At 40.6% G+C, this 27,969-nt stretch overlaps 1 protein-coding gene across 2 annotated transcripts in view; it reads right to left on the reverse strand.

Moving 5' to 3' along the window:
- The window catches only part of Tmtc2 (transmembrane O-mannosyltransferase targeting cadherins 2), a 405,577-nt gene that overhangs the window by 334,310 nt on the left and 43,298 nt on the right, over positions 1 to 27,969 (reverse strand). Inside the window, exon 2 of one of the 2 annotated variants that reach the window (XM_031349237.1) lies at positions 15,738 to 15,846. The exons of the other annotated variant lie outside the window; for it this stretch is intronic. Within the exon in view, the coding sequence (XP_031205097.1) occupies positions 15,738 to 15,769 (32 nt within the window). The 5' untranslated portion in view covers positions 15,770 to 15,846. The remainder of the gene's footprint in view (positions 1 to 15,737; positions 15,847 to 27,969) is intronic. 2 annotated transcript variants of the gene reach the window in all.

A 27,969-nucleotide genomic window follows, 5' to 3' on the forward strand; every position in this document is an offset into this window, starting at 1 on the left:
TCAGCAGTATGCTCCTACCGCTCACCTGCTGTGCCCTTAAGCTGAAGTGCACCTTTCACAGGCAGAAGGCTCTCTGCCTCTAGCTATCAATGGGGCACTATTTTCAAAAGAATCCTAAGACCCCCACTCACTGCAAGCCAAGGCTCGGGAGAGCATTTTTCAAGATGATCGAATATTCCCCAAAGCTAAGAATCCAACGAATACAATCCATTGGGAAGAAATAAAATTGTAAGATTACAATCCCTTGAGGGTGGGGGGACTGAAAATAGGCACACTATTTTTTTTTTTTTTTATGCTTGGACATTATATCTACAAACACATTGTCAACTGGCTAGTCTTGCTAGAAAGATGCTAGGTGTAAGTATATGGCCAGATACAAGGAGAGTTGATTTAACATTCTGACCATACAATTGAAAAGGGAATACCAAAAGCAACTCTGTCCACTCTCTGTGTAAACTAGCTATGCCCCAATTGTATGCTTCATTCTACTCCTATGGCTACCTAGACAAAAGCAACGCTATTAGATACATTACCAAAAAATTCAATTTTAAACATGATCACATTTATCTTTATCACTTTACTTAACTCTTCAGTTTCTAAGTCACAGGCACTAATCCATTCAAGTTGCAACTCATAAGGATGTTTATAATGTAGTGTTAACAGAGTACAGATTAGCCTTTGGGCTACCATCTATAGAGGTGTACTGGTTACCACTTATAACTAAAGTGTAAGAAAAACATGCCAATTATCTTTAACTTCTTTCATGCCCAGATTTTCATTAAGAAGGGGCTAGCTGGAAACTTTGACATTATCATTTCCTAAAGTTGCATAAATCAACAGCCAGCAAATGTTTTACAGAAGGTTAGAACTATAATTCACTGCTTATATAATGATTTAATGGATTATCATCATTCTTGGGAATATGTCTATCAACAATCAAAGGAGGACTGGAGAGTTAGCTCAACAGTTAACTGGGCTTGTTGCTCTTGCAGAGAGGACCCAGGTTCAATTTCTCCCACCAGTGTGGCAGCTCAGAACTGTCTGTAATTCCAGTCCCAGTGGATACAAAACCATCTTCTGACCTCTACTGACAGGAGGCACAAACATAGTATACTTACTTACATGAATAAAATATAAAATGTCTAAATTCTTTGTCTTTAAAAAGAATAAAAGGAACACTGTTGAACTGACACTTACAATCATGTGTACTTAAAGACAATATATATACAAAAGATTTACATTTGATTGCTTTGATTATTTTTGCATAAATAAGGCAATTTTGATAAGGCTACTTTAATAACTACTAGGGCACCAAGATACATTCTCATAATTTAGGTGTTTAAAAGGTTGATTTGCAAAAGAGATTTAGTAAAGTGGGCTATTTCAAATAAGAATAAGCCTCTTGCACAGTATAATAGAATTGAAAATAATTTTCCTATGTCCTCTTTCATTTAATTGGTTACATACAATATTGTCATCTCTATTTTACCCTGAAGTGGTAATTAGAGAACACTTTGCAAGATGCTTAAGGTACTGTACAGAGCCCAGCTCTTGACTCCCAACCTACCTACTGTCTATATAACTACGCTGCTTCACATAGTGGTACTGAGTACTCAAACCTGCTTTGAAATCCCGAAACCACATTAGATGCTCAGGGCATGGCTGAATGTTGACATCCAGATAGTAACTAAACCTACAAATCATAATATGATATCATAACGGTTTTAATTATTGTTGGAGTCTTATTTTAGTTAGATGTGATAAAATCCACCTGTGATTCCAGAACCTGGGAGGTGGAGGAGAGAAGTTCAAGCCAGTCAGGATGGCATAAAATCCTAGAACAAAGATGGGGTGAGGAAAAGAGAGAGTTTACGATATAACACATAAGGTGATGAGTTTAACTTGCCATTTGAACAGAGAGTAAGCATTCACAGCTTCATCTGCAGAGCCACAGAGTACAGTTATGGATCATCTGTGGCAGTTTGGTTAAGAATGCTCCCCTTAACAGGCTCATATATTAGAATATTTGGTTCCCAGTTGGAAGATTGTTCAAGAAGGATTAGGAGGTACTGATCTGCTAGAGGAAGTGTCAACAGGGGTGAGCTTTGAGGTTCCAAAGGTCCAGGCAAGCCAAGTGTGAGTATCTGTCTGTCGGTCTGTCTACCTGCCCACCTGCCTATCTATGTACCTACCTAGCTAGCTAGCCATCCATCCATTTACGCATCTCTCTGCATGTAACATGTAACTAATGGATAGATGTGCACTGTCAGCTACTGTTTCAGCATGATGACTGAAACATCTGCCACTACCTTCTCCACCATGACTAAACCTCTGCAGCTGTAGTGAAGCTTCATAATTAAATGTTATTTACTATACATTGCCTGGGTCATGATGCCTCTTCACAGGAACTGACAGTAACTAAGAAGCCATTTATAAAAATCTTACATTTATGAAATGTGCATTGTTGTGACCAATTTCATATGAATTATAATTCATATTTTCATCCTAGATCCACTGTACAAACATAGTTACAGCTTCGAGCCAGGTTGGTCTTTAACATTTTAACTTGATGCACCTTCACAATGGACTCCCTGAAGATTTGTGTCAACTCATAACACTGAATGTATTATTGCAGAAAATGGCATAGCAGAGTAAACAAGACAGAACTGTGTAATATAGGCAGAATGAATATTTAAGACATTATATTGAGTTTCTTTAAGTAAATGGCAGAAGATTTTAGAGAGCTCAAATTTATTCCTACAAAGCTTAAAACTACATGAATCTAAATATATGCATGCATTTATGGTTAAAAAAAAAAACACATTTTGAAAGGACAAGAAAGATAAACATAAAATTCCAGAATGTTCTTCATTATTGTCACAGAAACATAGGATTTATGTAATGGATATCAATGTTACATATGCCCTTAAATAGTTTGTTTTTTTTTCTTTCTGGGTTTTTGTTTGTGTTTCCCCTGTCCCCATAGCAGTACTAGGGAGACAACCCAGAGCTACATGCATGCTGGGCAAGACCTCTACTACTAAGCCAAATACCCTAACCTGTATTTTCTTGATTTTTTTCTCCTTCTTCTCTTTCTTCCTTCCTTACTTTCTTTCTGCCTTTTTCTTTCTCTCTTTGTTTTTCTTTCTTCCTTTTTTTTTTTTTGACACAACGTTAATAAAATTGTCAGGACTAGTCTTGAATTCCCTCTATGACACAGGAAAGCCTTGGGTTCCCATCCCTGTGCCTCAGTTTCTCAAATATCTATAATCATAGGCCTGTGATACCAAGCAAGACTTATAACTGTCTACCACTGGTGATAAAACCTTATTGGTAGATCAGAGGACAGGCTCACGGGTCCTTCCCTGGAGCTTAACACTCTATGGAGAGTTTCACATAGGACAGCAGGAGCCAGGACCCTGTTGACTCAGAGGTCCTTGGGGACAAGCAGATTGTTGTAGTGCCAGTGCTGGACTTTAATCAGGTAGCAGTAGGTGGTACTCTCCTGCTCCAGCCCCAGCTCTATGTCCAGAAGCTGTTGTTGGTAGTCCTTCCTGGTTCCACCACTGTGTCAGCTGGGCCTCAGCAGAGCTCAGCCACACGCTCCATCTGTACCTGCTGGGCTCCATAGGGTGTCTTGGTCTCTGTCACTGTGCCATCCAGGGCAGCTTTCAGTGTGAGCTAAAACTGCAGTGAGTTCCAGACCCTGGAGCATAGGTTGTAAACTGGACCACCCACCTGCTCTTCTGGAGCTGTTCAATATAGTCAGAGTTTCCTCCATTCAGCGACTCTGTCTATGAGGTGAAACAGTCTGTTATTCTTCCTGTTCTTCTCTGCCATGGACACACACTGGCATCTCATGTCTTTTGGGATCTTGGTCAGATCAATGCCAGGAGCAGAATCCACCTCTATGCTAACCAGACCACACATCATGGTACTGATTTCCTCCTTCTTCAGGTACACGGGCAGCTCTCTTCAGTCTTCACTCTGCATCTCCAGGAACACAACATCCGAGTCTGCTCCTCCAGCACTCTGCACCAGCTCTTGATATCAGCCTCCAAATTAAAACGTAGGACCTGCCCCATCTCAAGCGTTTTTCGGAAGTCATGGGCAACCAGATGGACCCTGTCGACATGCAGAACAATCCTAGGGTTCCCAATGTTGGCACCAAGAATCCTGACACACAAGTCCATGATGTTCTTGAAGTAGTGGCTTCAGCTGAAGGAGGGCCTGGGCTCTCACTGCTGGTAGAACTTACAGATCTTAAACACTAGCTCCCCATGCATAGCCTGCTCCTATGTACCTTGTCAAGGTCACTGGCCAGGTATGCATTGAGATCTTGTATGATGTTCTCCTTTCTAACCAGCAGCCTGACAGATCCATCTATGACCCCACCAAAGCAGCCATCCACGCTCCAGGAACACGAAGACCTGAGGTAAGGATAAGACATAGATGCACCCAGCTACCTGGGACTGTGGGTGCTGGGCATGAGAATGCTGTCGTCAGTCCCAAAGTACAGGGAGGACTTAAAGACTCCTGAAGGATGGCTAAGGCAGACAAGGCCAGAGAAAGGTGACAGCCAAAGAAAGGCACAGGGAAGCAAAGGATGTAAGAGATTCACTGACCAGATCACAGGAGGATGATTTTTTTTCAGTGATTTTGAAGGACTATGTGTAGCACATTTTACTCAGAATAAATGCCTCAACAACAATAGCATGTTTGCCAATATAGTCATGAATTATGATGGATGGAAACGGTCATGTCACCCTTGGAGATTTCAATCATAGTTCTTCAGGGGGCCTCACTTGTCACTACCCATGGTCACAGCCACCCAGTCCCCTCCTATCATACTTACACTTTGTCTTCAGTTTTGATGCTAACTACGCATCTCTTGAGCCACATTCACCGACTCTTAGACGTTTCATCGGAGATGTGAAGTGTATGCATTGGTTTCTCTTTATATATGGCTTGGAATTAGTTCACCGGAAAATATCAAAGGAATTAGGAACATTAGATGCCACAGAGTCAAGTCGCTGGTGCCATGGAGTACAAAGGCAGGATGAGTGAGAACAAGAAGAAATCAAAGGAAACTATATGTTCCTGTTTTCAAAGAAAGGAGCTCGTAACTGGTACATGGTGATAGTAAAAACTGCACAAGGTGTATTCTTAAAGTCTATGAAGTCTACTTCCCTGCACCCATAGAGCCTTAGTTCACTCTTCAGTGAAGTGACCAAACAAAGGAACAATACATACTTGTCTTAGCATTCTACTGCTGTGAACAGACACCATGACCAAGGCAAGTCTTATAAGGACAACATTTAATTGGGGTTGGCTTACAGGTTCAGAGGTTCAGTCCATTATCATCAAGGGAGGAGCATTCATTGCAGCATCCAGGCAGGCATGATGCAAGGAGGAGCTGAGAGTTCTACATCTTCCTCTGAAGGCTGCTAGAATACTGCCTTCCAGGCAGCTAGGATGAAGGTCTTAAAGCCCACACTCACAGTGACACACCTACTCCAACAGGGACACATCTACTCCAACAGGGGCACACCTTCTAATAGTGCCACTCCCTGGGCAGAGCATACACAAACCATAACAATAGTGCTCCAAGGTTGCTATGAGCAAGAGTTTATATGAAAAAAACAAAAACCAACAAACAAAAATATGTTGTAAACCAGAAACAGTGGCTCAGGTCTACATTCCCAGCACACAGAAAGCAGAGAAGGAGAGCCACTGTCCACTGGAGGCCACCCCATGCTACGGTGTAAGTGTACATGAAGAAATGAGTGAATAGAAATGAGGAAGCAAGGAAGAGAGAAAGGAGGGAAGAGAGAGCCTGTCAGTAGATGTTCAAACGTGTTTAATGAAATGTCCGTATGCTTAACAATAGATATTTTTATTCCGAAGAAAACAAACAGCAAAGATGACGCAATGCTTACTTTGGCTGAGAACTTCCCTAACAAAGCATGACAAAGACAGAGCAATGCTTTACTGAGCTCAACCCCAGGACACTGCAGGAGGCTCTCTCTCTTGCTCCTAGCGCATTCCTGGTGGAAGTTCTACCACTACACCAATTTACATCTCCACAAGAGCGGATCCATTAAAGAAAGCCAGGGCTGTCCGCACACTGAAAACCGTGTCAGATCTGAAAAATATTTAGGTAGGGTGTTTTTCTTTTTTCCTTCAGGTTTTCCTTTTATCCCGGGGAAGTCAGAGTTTTCTTTTAGGAAAACAACCTGAACTAAAATACACATGAGGTTTTAAAATCCTTCTGAAATAGTGGTATTTTTATTATTGCCCCTGGGACACTGGTTCAAATTTTCTTCTGCAGAAAGGAAATAGCCTAAAGGGAAAAGGCTCAGATAAAGCCATTTGGGTGAAACCTGTGTGCTGTAGGGATGGGTAAGTTGCCCATCTGTGTATACAGCCAGTGGGGCTATTGCATCTGCTATGCGGAAAGCACCCTCCAGAGCGAGAGGATGCTGCGCGAGGCCACAGGAAATGCTATCCAAGGGCAAAGATGCTACCAAATTCAACAGAGTTGTCATGAGAGCTATTATCTCCCCCAAAGTCAAGCCTCCTCTGGGGTCTCTGTATGTTGGCTTTGTTTATATCCTGTCATTATTCAGGACCCTGTGCTGAGGCTAATTATTCAAATGCAGACAGGAGGTCTGTGTATTCCTGTGCCTCATGCTGTGTCCAAATCTGGAAGCGGGATTCCCTGCCAAAGCCACGAGCAAGGTCACATCAGAAAGGTGAGACCCTCAAGCTGCCGAGTTCCTGGCAGAACGACTGCTTCTGAGCTCTTCCAGCCCTTTCCTAAAACACACATGCTTTTGCTTCAGCTCTGACATCCACTACAACAGTCAGACTGCTCTACCGGCCAAGTGTCCTTCTGTCCTCAGTCAAGTTCCCCTTACTGGAAAGCAGTGATGCTCTAAGCTGGAGGGAAAGCTGCCACTAAACCTTTAGGGGTGTCATTTAAGCCTATTTCAGTCACAGGGGATAGAAACCTAACTCAGGCATAAGATGGAACTCCTCATCTGCTTCCACAACTAATCAGATGTTCAGAAAGATTTGTGCAGCAAGGCTCACAGGACTTATCTTCCCAGTGACTGGGAGTAAGGCAGCTATCTTCAGTCCCAGGCTGCCTCATTTACAATGGGTAAAGACATACCAGCAGCAAAAGAAGAAAAGGAGTGCGACTGGTTGCGGGGGAGGCCCACATAACTAATACCCATCACAGACAGTTGATGCTGCTCTATACTTTCAGAGTCAACAGTCAAACAACCAAGCAATACAACATACAGTAGGTGCTGTAGGTCCCTTCCCATCTCCTGTTGAGTTGCGTTCTCAATAACCAGAACTCAGATTACATTTCCTTAAGACACTGACGAGTTTGAAAGGTTTCCTCCTGCCAGTTGAACTATGGGTAGGCACTGCAAACACAATATGTCCAGATGAACTCTGATTGTAATCTCTACTCCAGGGAGCTCTGATTGGGGAACGCTGCTCAGAGACACTCGAAAATAATTATGCCTTCCACACCTCACTTAGCTGCTCTCCAACACAAGGAAAGGAGCCCAGCTCCACTGAGCTTTTCAGAAAAATCAAACCCAGAGTGACAATTTCCAAGCCGGGTCAAGGTGGGAGGCCTTAGAGTCCAAGTGGCAGCGGTGGCCTGGCCTGACTTAGCGGAGAGTACTTTTTCAAAGTGAGTGCCTCTCTCTCGTACAATCAAAGTGTTTAACTTGTGCAGTTCTATCCTATAAATGAACTAGCATAGCACCTCTATTATTTTAACTAAGGGCTTATTAACACAAGTGTCTAAGCTGCAAAAGAAAAAATAATAACCCTTAGGTTTTTCTTTGTGTCCTCCCCAGCTCCTTTGTGTTTATCACCCCACTGAATTACACCACTATAAAATAAAAAAAAAAAAAAAAATCAATAATGGACTATTTGGTCCAGGAGACACAAAGAAGGGAACAATCTTAAAACAATGCAGTTGTTCTCACTGTTGTAGAAGAATGTCTTTACGTCTTTACTTCTTCTTCATCTGCTAACACATTGTTGAGAATCTAAAGGCAAGCAGAAGTCAGTCGATTGTGGCCTCTCCCAGAAGAGCAGGTGGACGCGTAGGCATAAACCTTAGTTTCTTCACTCTGGTGACATCTCCATTTGTTCCCATTGCTCTAAGATCCAAGAGTGTCCCCAGGCCTTGACAAAACATGACCCACCAGTGCTCCCTAGAGAACCCATTGAATGTCTTCTCCCATCAATATGTCCTATTAAGAGAGTGCAATTCCTTTCACCTTGAACCCTGAGGAGGGCTAATCACTTCCATCACACTAAGACAAATGCTGGCATTTGAATCAATTAGCAGCCAGGTGGTGGTGGCACTCGCCTTTAATCCCAGCACTTGGGAGGCAGGCACACACCTTTAATCCTAGCACTTGGGAGGCAGAAGCAGGCGGATCTCTGAGTTTGAGGCTAACCTGGTCTACAAAGTACATTCCAGGACAGCCAGGGATACACAGAAAAACCCTCTCTCAAAAAAAATAAAATAAAAAAACAAAAACAAAAACAAAACTAGAAAGCATCTCAGATCTTTGAAAATTTAAAGAGATTTAACGCATTAATCAATTGAGCCTCCCAGAGATTTGATGCCCCTGGATATCTCATGTGAAAGATCTAAAATTCACAAGTTACATATAAAGTTTCCATACCTTCCTTGAAAAAGATGGGCCTGTGTAATTTTTTTAGTGGATTTTCCCAACTTGGCAAACAAAAGTGGGTTCACTTATATATTCCTCAGTAAAAATTCATTAAATCATGCAATATGTAAAATATTGGTAATACTATGTAAAACAGTCGTTAGTAAGACCTTGTTAGGACTACACCATATGTCCTCTTGAACTCCAGCCCTCCACACAGTAAAACCACCAATGAACAAACCATTTACAAAATGTTTAGACATGGTCTGTCTTTTTCTTTCTAAACCAGATGATGTCTTTATTCAAAAATAAGAATAATTCCATTTGGGGGCTAGAGAAATGGCTAAGCTATAAAAAGCACTGGCTGCTCTTGCAGAGGAATCAGGTTCAGCTCTCAGCACTCACGTAAGAGATCACTCGTATGTGGAACCCCAGTGTCCAGGGGTTCCAACACGTTCTTCTGGCCTTTGTGGATACTGCACATACACGGCATATATACTGTGCCTTCAGGCAAAACACCCATATGCCTAAAATAAAATTTTAAATAGTGTCTTTTTACTTTCTATAGCTTCACTGGCACAACATTGTGAAAACTGCAGAATAAGTCACTTGCTCCTGTACGTTGCTGTAAAAGTAAATGGCATGCCATTGATTTCTCCAGAATGATTAGGCCCCTGGGAGTAAGAAGGTAAGAGTGGTGAACAGAGAAGAGAAACAGCCTAGAACCATTCACATATCTATCATGTATGTCTACCTGGGTGCTTCTTTACCACAAACAAGAGCAAGCTTACTCACAACTCACAAGGTGCAGGAGTCTACCTGGCTCAAGAGCATACCACTCACACAAAATGACGATAAAAGCAGTCAAAGAGGGAGCCTCCCCTGCTACAGTGGTCCTCAGGGACAGAAGAAAAACCTGATCTGGGTAATGCCTGATGCAAGCAGGAAGGTGAGCCCCTCCTGTGAAAGTTCAAAGCTAGCAATAGACGGTAGTGGTGGCACACACCTTTAATACCAGGATTTGGGAGGCAGAGGCAGGCAGATTTCTGAATTCCAGGCTAGCCTGGTCTACAGAGTGAGATCCAGGACAGCCAGGGTTATACAGAGAAACCCTGTCATGAAAAAAAAATAAAAACAAACAAACAAAAACAACCAAAAAACTCAAAAGCCAGTAGTACCATCCATTTGGCAGTCCAGCTACAGGCAAGGGATCAACGGAAAGATGGGAAAGCCTCTGGAGATTGGTGAAACCACTTTCAGAACACCATGATTTATGAAGCTCATTGCTGGGATCTAAAGCAGAGCCCTCATACCATTATTTGTCTTCAGAGTTTTGGAGGCAAGACAGTCTCAAGCATCCACATCGCTGTGCAGCGCTATGATGTTTATATCCCAAAGTTAACATTATTTTCCTAAGGGGTCAGCAAGATGGCAAGGCAGATAAGGGTGCTTGTAATACATAAAGCTTAACAACCTGATGTCTTAAAGCCCTGATGCCTCAGACCTCTGAGGATCTACACTCATGAGCACCTACCATTGCACAGACGTGCACATATACACATATTTTAAAAAATTAAGAAATAAGGGAGGGAGAGATGGCTCGGTGATTAAGAGCACCTGCGTCCTTAGCAGAAGATATGAATTCAGCTATCAGCATCCACACAGGATGCTTTCTATCCTCTTCTAAGTCCACCTCCAGGGAACATAACACATTCTTTTAGGCACCATGAGCTCCCATAGACACAGACATGCCAATTAACTACCACACTAACGCAAGGACAAACACATGCACACACACACACACACACACACATATGTTCCAAGATTCTGAATTTTCCAAGACTTCAAGAGGGTTTTGTTCTCCAAATCGAAGTGTATATGTATTCAACCTTAAAAGTTAACACTGTCTCATGAATTTCTTATTGAAAATTAGCTCTCAGTGCACACACAGACTGTAGGCTCTGAAGCCGTATTGCTCAGCTGCAAATTCTAGTTTCACTGCTTCTAATTATTGTACTTCTCTCTGTTCCACAACTTTTCCATAGAAAAGAACAGGGAATCTCTACATTTAATGATTCCCTAAGCATCTACCATCCATTAATCAGTATATCTTTTTAAATTTAAGTGTTTGTGTGTGCATAATCATATGTATGTGCACTCGTCTATGAGGGCTAGAAGCGGGAGCCAGATCTCTATAGCTGCTAACAGGTTGTCATGAGCCATACAAAGGCGCAAGTGCTTTTAACCCCCAAGCCATTTCCCCTGACACAAAAGCACTTTATTAACTGCTAACTTTCAGCCCTCCCCAAAAATATCAAACTCACAACCCACATAGTGATGATATTTGAAACATTATTTTGATAGTGAGTAAGAAGCAGGGAAAAAAAATCACACCTATTAAGTACTTTGTGCAAACATAGACAATAGCCACAAAGTTGCAGGATTGATAAGTTATTTTTATCTCCTGGGAATGACTCGATCATAGCTATTATGATCGTGCGGAATTGTAAAATTCAATAAGCTACTTCACACAAAGCACTTAGCCTTAGGTGAAAGAAAAAAAATCCCCCTATCTATCAGCTATTATTAAAATATAATTAACATCCTGATTATTTCCCTAATCTCTTTCTGCTGCAGGTGGTGGGTGGGAAGATGAGTGTGAAAATTTTGCCTTTTTAAAAATAAATGGCAAGCCCTATTCTGTTTCAAGTCACCTTTCAAGAGCACAGAGAAAAAGATGTCAGAGCCCATTTAGAAGCACTATAAAAAGTAGTTAAAGTCAGTCATCCCTTGTTTAGAACAATGGTTTTAAACTCCCATAGTTTTCTTCTTTTAAAAACAAAGAGAGACTTTGTAATTTGTTAAACCGCATATGAGTAAGCATTGGACAGTGGGGAACAATGAGCCATCACACAAATGGGCGAACTAACTCCTGCCTGCTTTCCTACATAAACTGTTCCTTTGCCTATCTTTTTAAAATGGTCCCCAAATCTAGTTTATGTCTACGATCATAACCCGGAACCTCTTTCTGGAAACACAAGGCTTGCTACTGCTTTTGTCTGTTCCAAGTAGGAACAATCGGAACAAAGAGACACTTGCGCTTTGAGCCATGCCTGGACCTGGCAGCCAGGAGTTAAGCTCTACACAAAACCAAACATGGAATCTTTAAGGGGGATCTCAGTCCAATTTTAAGACATGAGAGTGGGCATACACCTATGCTATAATAATTCTAAAAGGAGGAAGAGTAGTTGTTATCCATGTGTTCTTGTAGAACGGAAGTCCCAGAGGACACAGGTTTCGTCTTCTCACCGTGTGGATACAAATGCCTGAATGGTTCTTTCTAAAGCAGAAGCAGTCGAAATTAAAAGAGGCTGGAGCATTCAGGAGAAGCGGGAGTGATACCTCAGTGACAGGAGTCTCAGGGGAGGAAAAAAGGCTAGGATCAGAGAGAAGCACCCTCTCTACCTCCTCCAGTGGTAGGCAAAGGCATCCTGGGCTGCCCTCCTGTGCTCCACACAGATTCACTATAAAGTTTGTGAAGGAATAGATCCATTGAGGAAATTCAAATTCTGAAGTCACATAAATTACAAAACTACCATTATTCATCAAATCCGAATATAAGATTCAGCAAACATGAAATAAAACTGACTTCTTCCTTTCTTTCTTTCTTTCTTTCTTTCTTTATTTATTTATTTATTTATTTATTTATGGTTGGATGGTTGGATAGTTGGTTGGTTGGTTGGTTGGTTAGTTGAGCTGTCCTAGAACTCAACCTGTAGGCGAGGCTGGCCTCAAACTCAAAGAGATCTGCCTGGCTCTACCTTCCAAGTGCTGGGATTAAAGGTGTGCACCACCACTGCCTGGCTAAATCAAACATCTCACACTGAAAAACAAACACAAACAAGCAAAACTATGGTTCATACAAACTGTACTGGACTTGAGAAAACAAGAGACTTACACTAACTTTTTTTTTCATTCACTATATTCACTTATTCACAAGTTCCTTGTAAAATAAATACAATGAATGTTATTAGTCCCTACTTTTAGTGTAACTGGTTCATGAGCATAGAAAGAATCTATCAAGTCTAATGTTGGTCCCCTTCAAATGCCTCATGTTTAAATACCCAGCAGAAGAGCTTATGTTGTATTTTACTAACTCTGAACATGCTATTTTATTTTCAATGACTTTTGAGCTTTTTAAAAAAAATTATGATAAAATAGACTGAATCTTGTTAACATTTGATAATGGTATTTTCTTTTTATTATATTAAGTTTGGATAGAACACAAACTGAATTTTACTATATTATTTAGACAGACCACCATTCATTATATTAGAATTATACAAAAGGTACTTTCAAAGAGTAGAAAGCTCATCTTCAAGGGTCAAATAGTTGCTAATTAAAAAGGGAGAGAGAGAGAGAGAAAGAGAGAGAGAGAGAGAGAGAGAGAAAGATAGGAGAGATAGATAGATGTAGATAGGTATACATATACATAAATAAGCCACTTAAAAGGCTGTAGAGATGCCTACACACAGGACTTGAATTCCAGAACCTATATAAAAGCTGGTGCTATATGTACCTGTAAGCCCAATGCTGGTGACCAGAGATAGGAGAATTCATGGGGCTTGCTGGCCACCTGGTCTAGTTGAATTCATGAGATTCAGTCAAGATTCTTTCTCAAAATATAATGTAGAGGGGCCAGGGAGATGTCTTGGCAGCTGAAGTATCTGCTATTCAACCAAGATGGCACACAGTTCAGGTTCCCAGAATCCCTGAAACTTCTAAGTTGATGGCTCTTAGGCCCACCATAAGTCCAGCCTAAAGAGCAGAAACATAGAGCTTCTTGAGCAAGCTGGCTAGCCAGATCTGAATATTGGCGAGTTCTGCGTTCATTAATAGATATCACATCAAGAAAAGGAAGTAGAAAACAGTATTAACTTTAGATCTCCACATAGACATGCACACCTATACAACACACACACACATACACACACACACACACAGAGAGAGAGACAGAGAGAGAGAGAGAGAGAGAGAGAAAGAAAGAGAGAGATCCCAAATATCAGCTACACATGAGGATGTAGCTCACTAGAAGAGTGCTAAGCTAGTATTCACAAAGTCCTGGGTTTGCAAAATCCATGGTAGCAGAAACTATTGGTAGAATCACTGGAAGAATTCAGTAGTGGGTCAACATGAGTAGGAACTCCAGAACTAATGCTTTATACTGACCAGTAGTTCACAGCGTCACACACCACACATCCCATGCTTCAAAGTTTTTAAGTAAACACTAATATTACTCTTCTAAACACACTTTTTATCTTCTTGTTCCTTTCTTTGTTGCCATTACGATACAAACATTGCTATTATTTAGCTAGTTCACATTTTCCCAACATAAAACTGTCACTCATCATGCAGCATAATGAGACCCAATTGAGAAAACATTAACCCTTCCATCAGGAGACAAGATCAAAATGCGAGATTTTGAGTGGAACTTGAACCTCTCCTGACTTCTGTTTTCTCATGCATACCATGAATATATTAAAGAAAGTCCACAGTTATGTTGCTTTTACCAAAAAAGTGAAAGGTAAATTTTAATGTATGCCCCATTAGCTGGCCTAGAGGAGAAACAGCCACTCTGTATATGTGTATTAGTTTCCTATTGTGATGTAGCAAATAGCTACAGAGAGAAAACGAAGCAAATAGCTGAGTGCTTAGCTCAGAGCTCCTCAGGTTAGACATAGCATTAGGTTATCTGTTAGGGGCTCATAAAATTAACAGCTGAACTGAGCTCATGCCTGGAGACTCCAGGGAAGAAGCACCTCCATGCTAATGAACATTACAGAACACGTTTCGTGTTCTTGCTCCTCTTAGACTGATGTCTCTGTTCCCTTGCGGGCTATGAAAAGGATCTCTTCTCAAGCTTGAGAAGCCATGTGTTCCCTCTCACTTGGAACCCTCCATCTCTAACAACGTTGAGGGGAGGAGCAGAGTGTCTCTTGGGCTTTGAACCACAATGACTCCTCTCCCTCCCCTGTGAAGGAAGTTCTAAAAGACTCATCCACCACCTAGGTGAAGCACATTTGGATAATGTCCATAATTTAAAGTCAAATGACTTAGGACTTGATTCACATCTGAGAAATCTGTTTTCAGACCTGCTAGGATTTCTGTTTGACTGAATAACAGACACCAAGATTCTTCGGAAGGAAAGCACTGTGATTAGCATTCTGAATAATGCGTATCTACCTGTGAGTGTGTGGGTACATGTCCCCTCATAAAACTCAGAGGCAGACTTAGTTTGTAATTTTATTATACTCATATGTGATGAAATATGATATATGCACGAACATATGTTTAATTCAACAAAGTTCTATTGGCAGCCTTGACACTCAAGAGGGAAGAGAAAGAAACACATTCACCTCAAAGCACATGCTTTATCAGGCTGATGGATAAGTTTAAATATAAAAATTTTTAAAAACACATAAAAGAGTACAAATCAAAATCTAAATAAGTAAGCAAAGGAGAGGAAAGAATTTTTCTTTGTTTCTCGAAACAGGATTTCTTTGTATAGCTCTGGCTATACTAGAACTAGCTCTGTAGACCAGGTTGGTGCCCAGAAATCCTCTTGTCTCTACTTCCCAAATGCTGGGATTAAAGGCATGCATCACATGGCAAGAATTTTTAAATCTATATACAGTTTTCAGTTATTACTTTTGCTCAGAGCTATACAAAGGTCCCAATATCTATCTATCTATCTATCTATCTATCTATCTATCTATCCCCCTCTCTCCCTCCCTCCCTCCCTCCCTCCCTCTCTCTCTCTCTCTCTTTCTCTCTCTCTCTCTCATACACACACACACACACACACACACACACACACACACACACAATCTAAAATAAGCATAGGCTCCTATATAAGAATTCTTAAACACATTCCACAATGCTTTCACTTATATAGTAAGACACATAGACAGTGTTTTCTCCATCCAGGGCCAATGAATAGGTACTATAATTTAGAATCTGTACCTTGTAGAGTATGAAGTGCACAGACCACTCATGTAAAGAATGCAACGAAGGAAGCTGTTCCCTCTGCCACATTTCCTGGCCCAGAAGGCTTAAGCATTTTGCAGTAGTTCTTTAATTCAAATAAAGGGATAGAAATATGTTACAAATGTGTACTACATTCCTATGTACTCTAAATAAGTCACCAAATTAATAGCAATTCGAATAACGCATTCTTTAATGGCTATTTGCTGGCTCTGTGGCATCATAAAACCAAATTGGTATCTTTCCCAAAGCATAAATAACCCAGCTCTATCACAGAGTGATGGTACATCTGCATAAAGATAATTAATTCCCATCTTCCATTATTACCCAGTAGTCCATTACCAAAGGGTAAGTCATGTTTTCTCTAGGTCTGGGTGGTAATACACAGTGTCAATCACTAATAAGCTTCTGAGGAGCAGTTTCAAGAGGACTTGAAATTAGCTGCGCACAGGTCACAACACTGGTATTTACAGCAGGCTCCCATGGACAATGGAACGTCACTTAGGACATTCTATGTCGTCTCAGTCAACGCGATTCAAAGACCATGAAAAGGATCACTACCTGGGAGGACTTCAGCTGCGCTCACTTAACTTTGTCCTGTAACTACAAACTCTATGTGACAGTGCCTTTTCAGCCACTACAAAAGGTTGACCGTAAGAAATATTGTCTCTCTGTCTCCACAACAACCAGATAAGTGGAAGCACCATGTGATTCATAGTATGAAGGGCTTTAACTTGGGGGTGCCTGGAATCTACTTAAGGAAGAAAACAAGAGAAAAGAAAAGAAAAAAACTAAAGGGGGCCTAAGCAAAAGGCAGCAAAATAAATCCCTGGAGTGTCTTCAAGATGCGAATGAGTGCCCTGTTTTCTCTCTTCCTTTCTTTCTTTGTTTCTTTGTTTCTCTGCTTCTTTCTTTCTTTCTTTCTTCCTTTCTTTTCCTCCCTTTCTTTCTTTCTCTCTTTTTTCTCTCTTTCTTTCTTTTTCTTTCTTTCTTTTTCTTCTTCCAGCAATGAAACAAGTGTTTCTGTTCTACACAATTCTTGGATCCAACCTTAATCTTCTATATAGCCCTTGACCACAAAGGAAAGCCAATAAGCTTTGGGATTAACCTCAGAACCTCTAAGTTTCTTCTAGAAGTTAGGGTAGAGGCATCCTTATCCTAAGCAGATACTTTTCTGGCAGGTTTATAGCCAAGGGCATTTTCAAAGTGAGCATCCAATAGGAAAACTAGCAACTTAACCTGTGCTTGGTATTTGTCCAGGTTGCTCTTGGTAGCACACGCTTAGGACACTGGGAGGAAAGAGGCCCCAGTTTCTTGTTCTGGCTGAGCAGTGCCGGGCTGCTGGCCACCAGACTTCTCATTATGTGAGGAAAATAAGCCCTTATTTGTTAGGTCTCTGGAGTCAGGTTTCCTGTTGCTTACAGGCTGAAGTATTTCAAACTCAAACAACACCTCATGCATATGCTTTTTAAGGACAGTAGTAGAGGTTTTAAATTCCAAAAGGTTTCCAGAATTTATGCTGGCATTTCAAGCATATAAATACTAGGTATATTTGGTATCCAATGTCTGAGGAAAGTCATGGGGCTTTACAGCTGTCACAAGTCAGCAGCAGTTGTGTTGTTCCATATTTGTAAAACCATTGGGCCAGTGAGCATCGTACATGGTTGAACGGGGTACATGAAATAGAAAAGAAGAAAAACTATAAGGAAAATATGTGTATATGCCTGAAGTTCAGAAGCCACAATGTGCTGTGTCTAGGGTATCCATTTCTCATACCTGGGGCGTTAAAAGGAAGCGCAACTAGTAAGAAATTAAAGGGCACTTGTTAAGCAGACTGGGTTCATGCTGGATTCTGAACAATATGTAAGACATAAACTCCGGCAAGGGAGCCAGAAATGCTGGTCCACCCCAGTAATCCTAGCACACGAAGGCAGAAGGAGACAAACAGCCCTGAGTTTGAAGACATCCTGGAATAAACAGCAAGCTCCAGTTTAGCCTGGGCTACAGAGAAAGACTTCTTTAAAAAAATAAGAATTAATTAATTAATTTAGTTTAAAAAAATGATGTTGACAAGGAAGAAGGAAGATAGTTAAAAAAAAAAAAAATAGAGCTTAAAAGCCCAATCTGAAAATAAAGATCAAAATTAGCCATGAAATGTTTAGGGAATGTAACATTATCTCTTCTACTGACAGGAAGACTCATATAAAAGAAAATTTAATTACAACCATTTACTACCAGTTATCAACTGCCTAGCAATTAATGTGATAAATCTGCTCTTTCATTTAATACCCAAGATAACTGTGAGAGTTGCCAAGCAGAATCCGAGAATCAGAAAACGACACATCTAAAACCACACAACCACTAAGTAGAGAATCTGAGAACAAAATCTGATTATAAATACGGCAAAAGGGACAAAACAAAGATTATCATAAAGATTTAACTGCAAACATGCCACATCCAGGCTGTGGACCCCAGAAGACCTGCAGGGGTGAAGGTCTGTTAGTTTGTTGTCGCTGTCAATGGCCTCAACGTGCTGAATGTAGACTACCTTACTGTGAACAACTTGATTCTGACAGGTCCAAGGACAACTATCATGGAAGTCATGGAAGAGTTGGGACTGCTGAACAAGAACAACACAACAGTGACATGGCAAGACTGCCAGACAAATAGATAACGGTCAGATTAGATCTTTTCTCTGACCATATACACCTTGAATATGGAAGAACCAGGTAACACATCTTTAAAAAACAAACAACAGCAAAATAATAACAATAATAACAACAACAACAATAATAATAGTAAAAGTATTAACTGCTGGGGCTTGAGAGGCAGCTCAATGGTTAAGAGCACTAGCTGCTCTTCCAGAGGTCCTGAGTTCAATTCTCAGCAACCACAACCATCTGGTATAATGGGATCTGATGCCTTCTCCTGGCATACAGGTGTACACGCAGATAGTATACTCATATACAAAAAATAAATAAATCTTTAAAAAAATTAACTGCCCACCTAGGAAGCAATCATGATTAACTCTCACAGATAAAAGCTGAGCAGTAGGATGGTCATGTGATCTAGATAAGAGATTGTGAAGTGATAGCAATAAAAGCATAATGGACTCAGAAGGAAGAATGTATAGAATCTCTAGAATATATAGAATGTCTACTTTATGAGACAACTGCTTTTAAATCCTCATTCCATCCTATTTGAACATTTCTTGTTGCTAACTACCATATGATGGTAGAATATAACAGAAGTGTGTGTGTGCGTGTGTGCGTGTGTGTGTGTGTGTGTGTGTGTGTGTGTGTGTGTGTGTGTGTGTGTAATAGATACCCTAATTTGCTTGTAAGTTCTCCCCTTTACTCTATTATCTGGCATTCCCATCTGTGCTGAAGACACAAGAGAACATACATACTCTGCAAGTGGTTTCCTCAAGAAATACATGGAACTTATGTCTCACATAAAAGATCTGGGACAGAATGCAGAACACAGAAAGACTCATGAGGGTTAGGGTTCAGGAGGGTTTTTAAGGTCCATGGGGGTCCCTCAGGCTGCACACATGGCAAAGGGTGACCTATGGAGCAGAACCCCCAAAATGAGGGGTACAGACAAACATCCTTGGGCACTATAGATTCATGAGACCCTCTGGATGGCATGCTATGGACCTGGAAGTTTTTGGATGCTTGGTAAGAATATGCTTAAAATAGTATCTGGCGTGAGGGGACATGCCTGTTATCCTGCACTCAGGAGACAGAGACTGGAAAAGGCATGTTCATGGGATCCAAACATGCAGCTCTGCTCTTATTTCCACAGCAGACAAAGAGAGCTGTCTCTGCAACTGCTTGACCTGATCTCAGCAACAGAAGGAGGGACAAATAAAAGTGGAACACATCCCATGTGAACCCGAGGACCACCTTCTGCTTATACCAGAGGTTCTCAACAGGTGGGTCACAACATCTTTGGCTGAATGACCATGTCACAGGGGTTATCTGGGACCACCGACAAACAGACATTTATATTATGATTCATAACAATAGCAAAATTAACGTTATGAAGTAGCAACAAAATAACTTTATGGTGGGGAGGGAGTTGCTGCAAGATGAGGAACTGTATTAAAGGGTCACAGCATTAGAAAGGTTGAGAACCACTGCCTTATTCGCAAGGTCCAGCAGCACATGTACCATGACATTGGAATGCCCACAGGAAGCAAACTCCCGAAAGACACAATTTAAATGACTATCATGGGCAAAGTTTCTATTTCACTGTACATGAGTCCCCTGCTCTACTATGTGAGTGTTAAGGAAGGTTAGCTCAGCTAACAATCACTTGCTGATTTTCTCTGCAGCACTGAGTAATTTAGCCAAATCATAAAATTAAAAAGGAAAAAAAAAAAGCATAAAACATTGTTCCTATGACAGCCTTCTAGGGAGAAAACACATATAGGTAACTATTATATTTGAGACCTGTATGACTGACGAGGCTTTAAAATAAGTCTGTTCCAAGTCCACATGGAAGAGGTGCAAACTGGAATGCAAATTACAAAAGCACATGACAAGTGTTAGCTAGCAGGTTCCTAGCAGGGTCTTAGTGCCTCACCCATCAGAGCCATCTCAAGATGCTGTTCTGGGGCCTGGAAGTCACCTTCCTGGTGTCTCTAACCTGAGACATGCTAGGCAGATTCATGGCAGCAAACACACTAGCTGCCTGAGAAACACCTTTTGGTGTCCTCTCAAGATCTGGTTGGGACTCTGACTGTGTCCTTGCAATTAGCGAGCTTGGTACAAGAACAGCATGTGTGGAGCCAGTATGGATCCTTCAGGAGAAGTCTATGGCACAGGTAACCCAACAAACAGACTAGGAGGAAGTGATAGAAGGAAAAAAAAATCCAGTACAAGATTTCCCAAAGGGAAAATTCATATAAATTTAGGCATAAGTGTAAGAGAATGAATCCACTTTGAACATCTGCTAGGTCCTCAGTATGCAAAGCCAGATTATAGCCACAATACAAAACACCACCAAGAGGAAACTTGATGTGAGCCTGTTACATATTCTTCCACTTCAGAAACCCCCAAAGCATCTTTGGTCTGTGTCAGTAACTACTAGAGAGGGAAGCAATGACAAGACAGGAAACAGCAGTCATTAGCTAGCATTCTGCAACATGCAGGGATTCCTGTCTGTGACTAAGTGGAGATCTATGGCAAACTGTTAGAGAGCAGATGCTCAACTCAAAGGAACTGTGTGCCCTTCTAGGATCAGAAATTTTAGAAACTGCTAGAATCTTCACTAACAGATGAAAAACTTGCCCTAGCCCAGCCTAAATGTGTACTGTGATTTCAGCCACAATCTCTGTGTTTAAGTGTGTTGCTTCCTGGAACACAGCTCGCAAACCACTGCATTACTCTTTTATGACAATCAATTACACTCGAGCAGTCTACGGAAACTAGGGCTCCCGAGGCAGTACAGAGCAATACTGGTTCAGCTGGTTTTATAAAGTGGAAGCCAGAATATACCTCTTTGTTTTCCTTGAAGTTTTTTTTTTTCTTTTTTTTTTTTTTTTCTGAGTCAGCTTTCCAACATTCCCATCTGCATTTTTCTACCTAGATGAAGGTGGATAACCTTGGCCATAATGACATCCCTGCAGCTCCTAATAGACAGCTTTTTCATGTATTATTCAGTCATTTCACCTTCCTGGCTTCCTGACCAACCTTGATAAAACCCGTCCATTAAAACAGGATGAAGTTCAACAAAAATAAATGAATGATCTAAGACTAACAGTGACTTAAACAAGAGGGAAAATCATCTTATTACCTAAACACAGAGCCAGCGCTGGAAAAGACCGGACCTGATAATAAGAACTCATCCCTCCAGCCCCATTAATGCTGTGCTCTGTTTAACTCAGGACATCTGCCCTCTGGCCCACCTTGTTCCAGACCTTCGCCTGTTTCTCCAGCCAGCAGAAAGCAGGCAAAGATATCACTCGGGTCAATTACTCATTCTCTCCAATTTGCATCCTATTTCTGATAAGAAAATCATATGGCCTCTGACTGATAAAGAGATCTGAGAACCTGAGCTGACAGAGAGAATCTGAGGTCTTAGAAAGAAGAGACGGGCCCTTCCTAACCTCCTGCACCATAAGATATTCAGGCCGGGTTACAATACTAGACATTCCAACACTGTCACTACCCCATTCATTCAAATAGCAACCACTAACCTGACATCGGTGTTTGCATCATTTTTAAAATTAATTAGAACAATTATTTTGTAGCTTTGATATTTTTCATCACTAACAAAAGCAGCCATCGTGGTATTAACTTATGAGAGTTGACACTGGCTTGATACAATAGCCTCAAAATCTACACATTATGAGTCTAATAATTTAGAATTCTCATTACATAAAAATGAAAGCCAGAGGTTTGTGGAGGCTCTTTTTCCACATTTGGTGGTGGCGGTTGTTTTGGTTTGTTTTGTTTTGCTTTTGACACAGGGTTTCTCTATGAACCTAGAGTTCATCAGTTTAGCTAGGCTAGATGGCCACTGAGTATCAGAGAGACACCTGTCTCTACTCCCTCAGCTTGGGTTAGAGACAGGAGCCCAGCTTCGCAGTGGGTGTTGGGGATTCTACGCTTATGATTCTTGCACCTTTCAGTCTAAGCTAGCTCCCCAGAGCTGGCCAGTGTCTTCTTAAGAAAGAAAATTATTCACCCCAAAGGTTGAGGAAGGAAGATTGGTGAATACATATAGCCAGATCAAGAAAAGAAGATAGGGAGAAGTAAGAGAGAGGAGTAAGGCAGTAAAAGGAAAGAAGTGGGGGAGGGAATAAATACTAACAGTCTGGAATCTCCTCCATGGCCTGTGGCAATGTTTCTCAACCTGTGGGTCACAACTCTCTGCACGCTGAAGGACAATTCACAGGAGTTACCTAATACCATCAGAAACCAGACAATTACCTTGCGATTCAAAACAAACAAAATTACAGTTATGAAGTGGAGACAAAAATAACTTTACAGTTGGGGTTTCCTACAGCATGAGGAACTGTATTAAAGGATCACAGTATTAGAAAGGTTGAGAACCACTCTTTTATGGTTAGGAAGCTTCTAAGCCTTCAGCACGGAGGCCAGTCCACTGCAGTCCATTGCAGTCCGCTGCAGTCCACTGCAGTCCACTGCAGTCCACTGCAGTCCACTGCAGTCCATTGCAGTCCATTGCAGTCCATTGCGCCTTCCAGAACAAAACAGATGGTGACACGGACAGGAAGCAAACAACAGACAAGCCAAGGGTTTTCTCCCTTCAAGAGCGAGCATGTAGGTATGTGAAGGTTCCTTCCTCTACAAAAGCCCTGCCTCCTCAAGGTTCTACCACCAGCCACAGTGCCATGCTGGGGACTAAGCCCGTGCCACGTGAGACTTAAAGGACAATTCATCTACAGCATACAAATGTGTGTATCGTTCAGTAAGAGATCGCAATATTTAAGTGGCAACATGTTGCTGGACTGTATTTTTTAATTACAGTTGTTTATTTTTGTATAGTGTGGGGCTATGGGGGGTGTGGGTGTGGGTATGGGTGTGAGAGATAGAAAGAGAGAGTGTTGTTGATGTCAGGGAGGGGGCGTTAGTTCTCTTCTTGTACCACCTAAGTCCCAGGGGCAGCAAGGGCCATTATCCACTAAGTCATCTTACCAGCCCAAATGATACACAGCCCAAGAAATGCCCTGACAAACTAACTTGAAGGAAGTAAAGTATGAAAAGTAGCTAACAATGAAGAGTAAAAATTAGTACCTGTGACATCACCTTAACAATGTACCACTAAAAAAAAAATACATGTCTGTTGTTGTTGTTGTTGTTGTTGTTGTTGCTGTTGCTGTTGTTGTTGTTGTTGTTGCTGTTATTGCTGCTGCTACTTTTCTTTGGTGGGGGTATTGTTTACGGGGAATTTGTTTTGTTGCATAAGGTTCTCACTTGACAATTCCTGGTAGCCCCTATTTTGCTGAGGCTTGGTCTGAAACTAGAGCAGATTCTTTGCCTCTCGGCCTCTGACTCGATGCGCCTACAGACATGAACCATGGCACCCGGCTATGGTGGAAACTACAACTGTGGCCTCAGATAGGGCTCGGTAAGCAGAGTCCTTGACAGGCATGCACAAAGCCTTGGATTGGAGACCAGGCATAGAGCGGAAAGCCTGAAAAACAGTACTTAGAGATACAAGCAGGAAGATTAGAAATTCCAGGTCATTCTCAGCTACAAGTTCAAGAAGCTAAAGGCCAGACGGGGTCATAGGACAGACACCCTTTTCTTTTAAAAAAAAAAAAAAAAGTTTTATTCAAAGACAAGATAATATAGGCTGATTTTCCAATAATCCCTGCAATTTGTCTTTTCCAAACTTGCAAATAAACAGAATAAAAACGATTTCCTAACAGATCATACTAGGCAAAATAACTTACTTGCACTGATTTACTCAGCTTGAACAATTAGAAATTTCTAAGGAAGATAAAAATAAAAATACCATAGCAACCCAGAGAATGAGTAATAAGATAGTTTAAAGTTTGTTTTCTATAGCAATGGGTTTCCTGCCTTCTCCTCTCCTTACTCTTCCACATTAATGCCCAAGATGTTTTCATTCAAACGTGGTTCTTTAGAGGAACATCAAGGAAATGTTTCCCCTTGGGGAGTGGGGTTTAGGCATTGGAAAGAGAAAATATCCCCTTTTCAAAAAGTATATAAAATATCAGTAGGGTGTTTGTGGCTTAGTATACATAAACTTGAGCTTCACAGACTTGACTGGATCTCCAGTGTCTATGTAAACAGACAAACCAGTAGGTAGAGAGCTTCCGACTATGTAGCCATTCATACTTCCTACGTTATTTGCATTGTGTATATAAACAAACCCAGCTACAAGCCTATTATGTTGCTCTCAGTAGCATCTAATTTCTGCTCATTTCCTGAGGTAGACAGAGCTGCTTGCCATTCTAAATACATATATTAATAATGTGTGGCTATTAAATGTTCCCCACAGGGTTGCAGCTTTGGAGAAGTAAACAAAACTGTTGAGTTTTGTTCTCATAGTGGGAAGGATTACAGTATGGGTTCAAAGTCATTTCTATTCAGAATAGCACATTAAAGTTTTAATTATTACCATTAGTCATCTGGTAATGTCACTGACATGTAGACCTGACATAAAGGAGTTGGAGAAGTCTGTCTACCTTAACATAATCTGGGAAGAAATTTGGGCACTATTTGATTGTCATCCTTAACTATTGCCCAAGTAAATGGACACATTGTTGGGATGTGTGTTTCTCAAAAGAATAGACAATAAGTACCATTTTATCAGTCTGGCTAAAATTGTATTAATAGCTAACACCATTTGTTATTTAAACACCTATGTTCATTAAGTACAATTTCTACTTAGAACTACCTACCATTCCCTCCTGTGGATTAACACCATCACCTTGGAGGGATGTCTTCCTTTAAAGTTATAAATTCTATCTAGACTTTAGTTGTTTGTATTTTGTATGACTTAGGAATATCAGAAATCATGTGTATAGGTGTATATGTATATTATCACTTATTAGTTTGTAAAGAAAAAGAAAAGAACAGTTTCCCACTATGTCCAAAAGATTCCATAAGGAAGACTCTTATTAAAGTTAATAGCTTCCTTTCACTTCAGGTTAATGAAAAAGGCATTTTCAATATTTTTCCTTTTCTAACTGTCTATTCTTAGGTTGAGCCTATTGTTTGGAATATATTCAAGACAGCAAGTTGCAGTCTAGATTGGTACTTCTCAGAAATGTTGAAACGCCAGCAATAATATAGCAATCATGGCACTAAATATCCATCACGGGAATACTGCCCAGACCATAGAAATTTCTAGGTCTTTTTGACAAGGCAGTGGAAGGAAAACATAATGTAGTAAAGATCTGAAATGAAAAAAAAAAAAAAAGTCATTCTGATATTATGTTGCAATTACCCTAACCACTTACCGAAAAGCCTGCATAATAGAAGGCAATAGCTAGGGAAAGAAACTGTTATAAAGCCACCAAAATCAAGAGGAATTAAACTAAATGCCCGCCCTACAGAATGACTATTATATGAACACTGTAACAGGATTTTATTAAGACTGGAAAATATTGAAAGCAACTTCAAAATAAAAAGGAATGTTATTGCTTAAACAAGATGGTTTTAGAAAGTAATCATCTAGACAATTGTTGACAATCACTTTAATAAGCAAAGGAATTAAAAACTCGAAGGATCCCAGGAACCTAAAGTCACATTTAGATTAGTTCAAAACAACAACCAAGTGAAATCCAGCTTTGAGCACATCCTCTGCACAGTTCCCTAAGCCTATGCCCTCGTGCTCAGAGTTCCTACATACAAAAAGGAAGGTCAAGGCAAAACGGAGGTAAGTTCAGGGAGATAGTTACTTTGAGCACAAAATTTAAAAGTCAGACAGCAGTGTACTGAATTGGTACTTCAAAAAAAAAAAAAATTAAAATGAAGACAAAACACTGACTAAAAGCAGGGTCTCTGTGACTGACTTTTCCTCTCGTCCAGCCTCTACTGTGCTTCAGTGGTAGGCACTACAGATGCACTTGGATAGTTTGGGTTGCTATAGGTTTTTGCACTAATTTTCTTTTAAATTATACTAGTGTGTACTACATGACTTTTTACTGATGGCCTAGAGCCTTACCTCACAAACTTCTGAACTCAAGACAACGTTCTCCTCCTCTTACCTTAGCCCTAGCACAGCTGGGTAAGATTCAATAAATATCTGTTGAAGAGAAAGATTGTATATGTCTATATCAATATTTCTCTACGATTCACCCTATAACTAAGGTCAGATTTGTTCTTTATACCACAAGCTATCTCTGGAGAGCTCCACTGAGACCATCTTTATCAATTCTATCACTCTTATCATCTCTAAGTCTCATACGAGCCCTTTAAATTAGATATAACTATCTCTATTATATAACTAAGGAAACCAGGTCTCCAACAGTGTAGCAACTTGACACTAACTTAGGACTTCAGTAGGTACTGAGTGGACACTGGTGACAAAGAGTAAACAGACCACAAGGCTTTATCCCACCAGCTCAAGAGTTGCCTCCTCTGGGAAGTCATATTTAAATGTTAGAAGCTAGACTTCAGGGCTTCTCTTCTGCCTCCAATAGCAGAATTTTAACACTACTGTTTGATCTTTACCCTCTGCTATTATTACACTTGTGATTTTTGCAAAAGGATGCCAGTCCCTCTTCATAACAGAATCTCAGACCTATAATCACAAGTAAGTGGATCTCACCAATGACCACAAAGTATTTGGTCCAAACAAGAACCTGTTAAATACCTTTACTCTGGCCTTCTCAGACCCTTGGCAGAAAACCAAGGAAAACCATGCTTTGACACATAGGACTCCTTAAAATGGCAGCAGAGGGGAGATGCAACCATCTGAGTACAAGTTCGTTACGTCATGAAATAACAAATAATTGTTCATTTGATCTCACCACCATGGCTTTGGGATTTCCCACATAGTGTGCTGTAAATGAATTTGGACAGTCATTCTTGAGAAAAGCCTTAAGTTACTGACAGAAATGATAAAACAGAAGTTATTTGAAACCAACATGGACCTCAGTTTATATTTGTGGGACTGCATGGTGCTTTTATGTTTTTAGATTCACTTTGTGTGTGTGTGTGTGTGTGTGTGTGTGTGTGTGTGTATGTGTGTGTGTGTGTGTGTGTGTGTGTGTGAGAGAGAGAGAGAGAGAGAGAGAAGATTACAATCATTGAATAGAAAGTAGTTGCCTAGCTTTGACTTTCCCTAGAGCTCTCTCAGTTCTGTCAGTGAGAAGCACTAATGTGACTTTCTTAATCTCTGAACTAGACGATACTCACAAGCCTTGGTTCTTTAGTAGAGAGTCGATACGTGTTGTTTTACAGTAAAATATAAAGCTATTTTCGTTTTCTTTAAACATATCCCTTGCCCTGACCTCACAACAATGAGTTCGTTATTTATGGTTCATCAGCTTTAAAACCCCCGATTTTTTTCCAACACTCATCCTTTCTTAATTGTGCCTTCCCTATTATTCAGGCCTGTTTTCCCACCCATATTTACAAATACACACTGAATAGAGGAAGCGCTGCACAAATTAAATGTATTTGGAAGAAAATGAAGAGATGTTCTCCAAGAACAATGAAAATCAAAACCCTTTTCAAAGATATCTTACATATTAGCC

This window comes from Mastomys coucha, unplaced genomic scaffold (assembly GCF_008632895.1).
Source record: "Mastomys coucha isolate ucsf_1 unplaced genomic scaffold, UCSF_Mcou_1 pScaffold4, whole genome shotgun sequence".
Classification (NCBI taxonomy): Eukaryota; Metazoa; Chordata; class Mammalia; order Rodentia; family Muridae; genus Mastomys; species Mastomys coucha.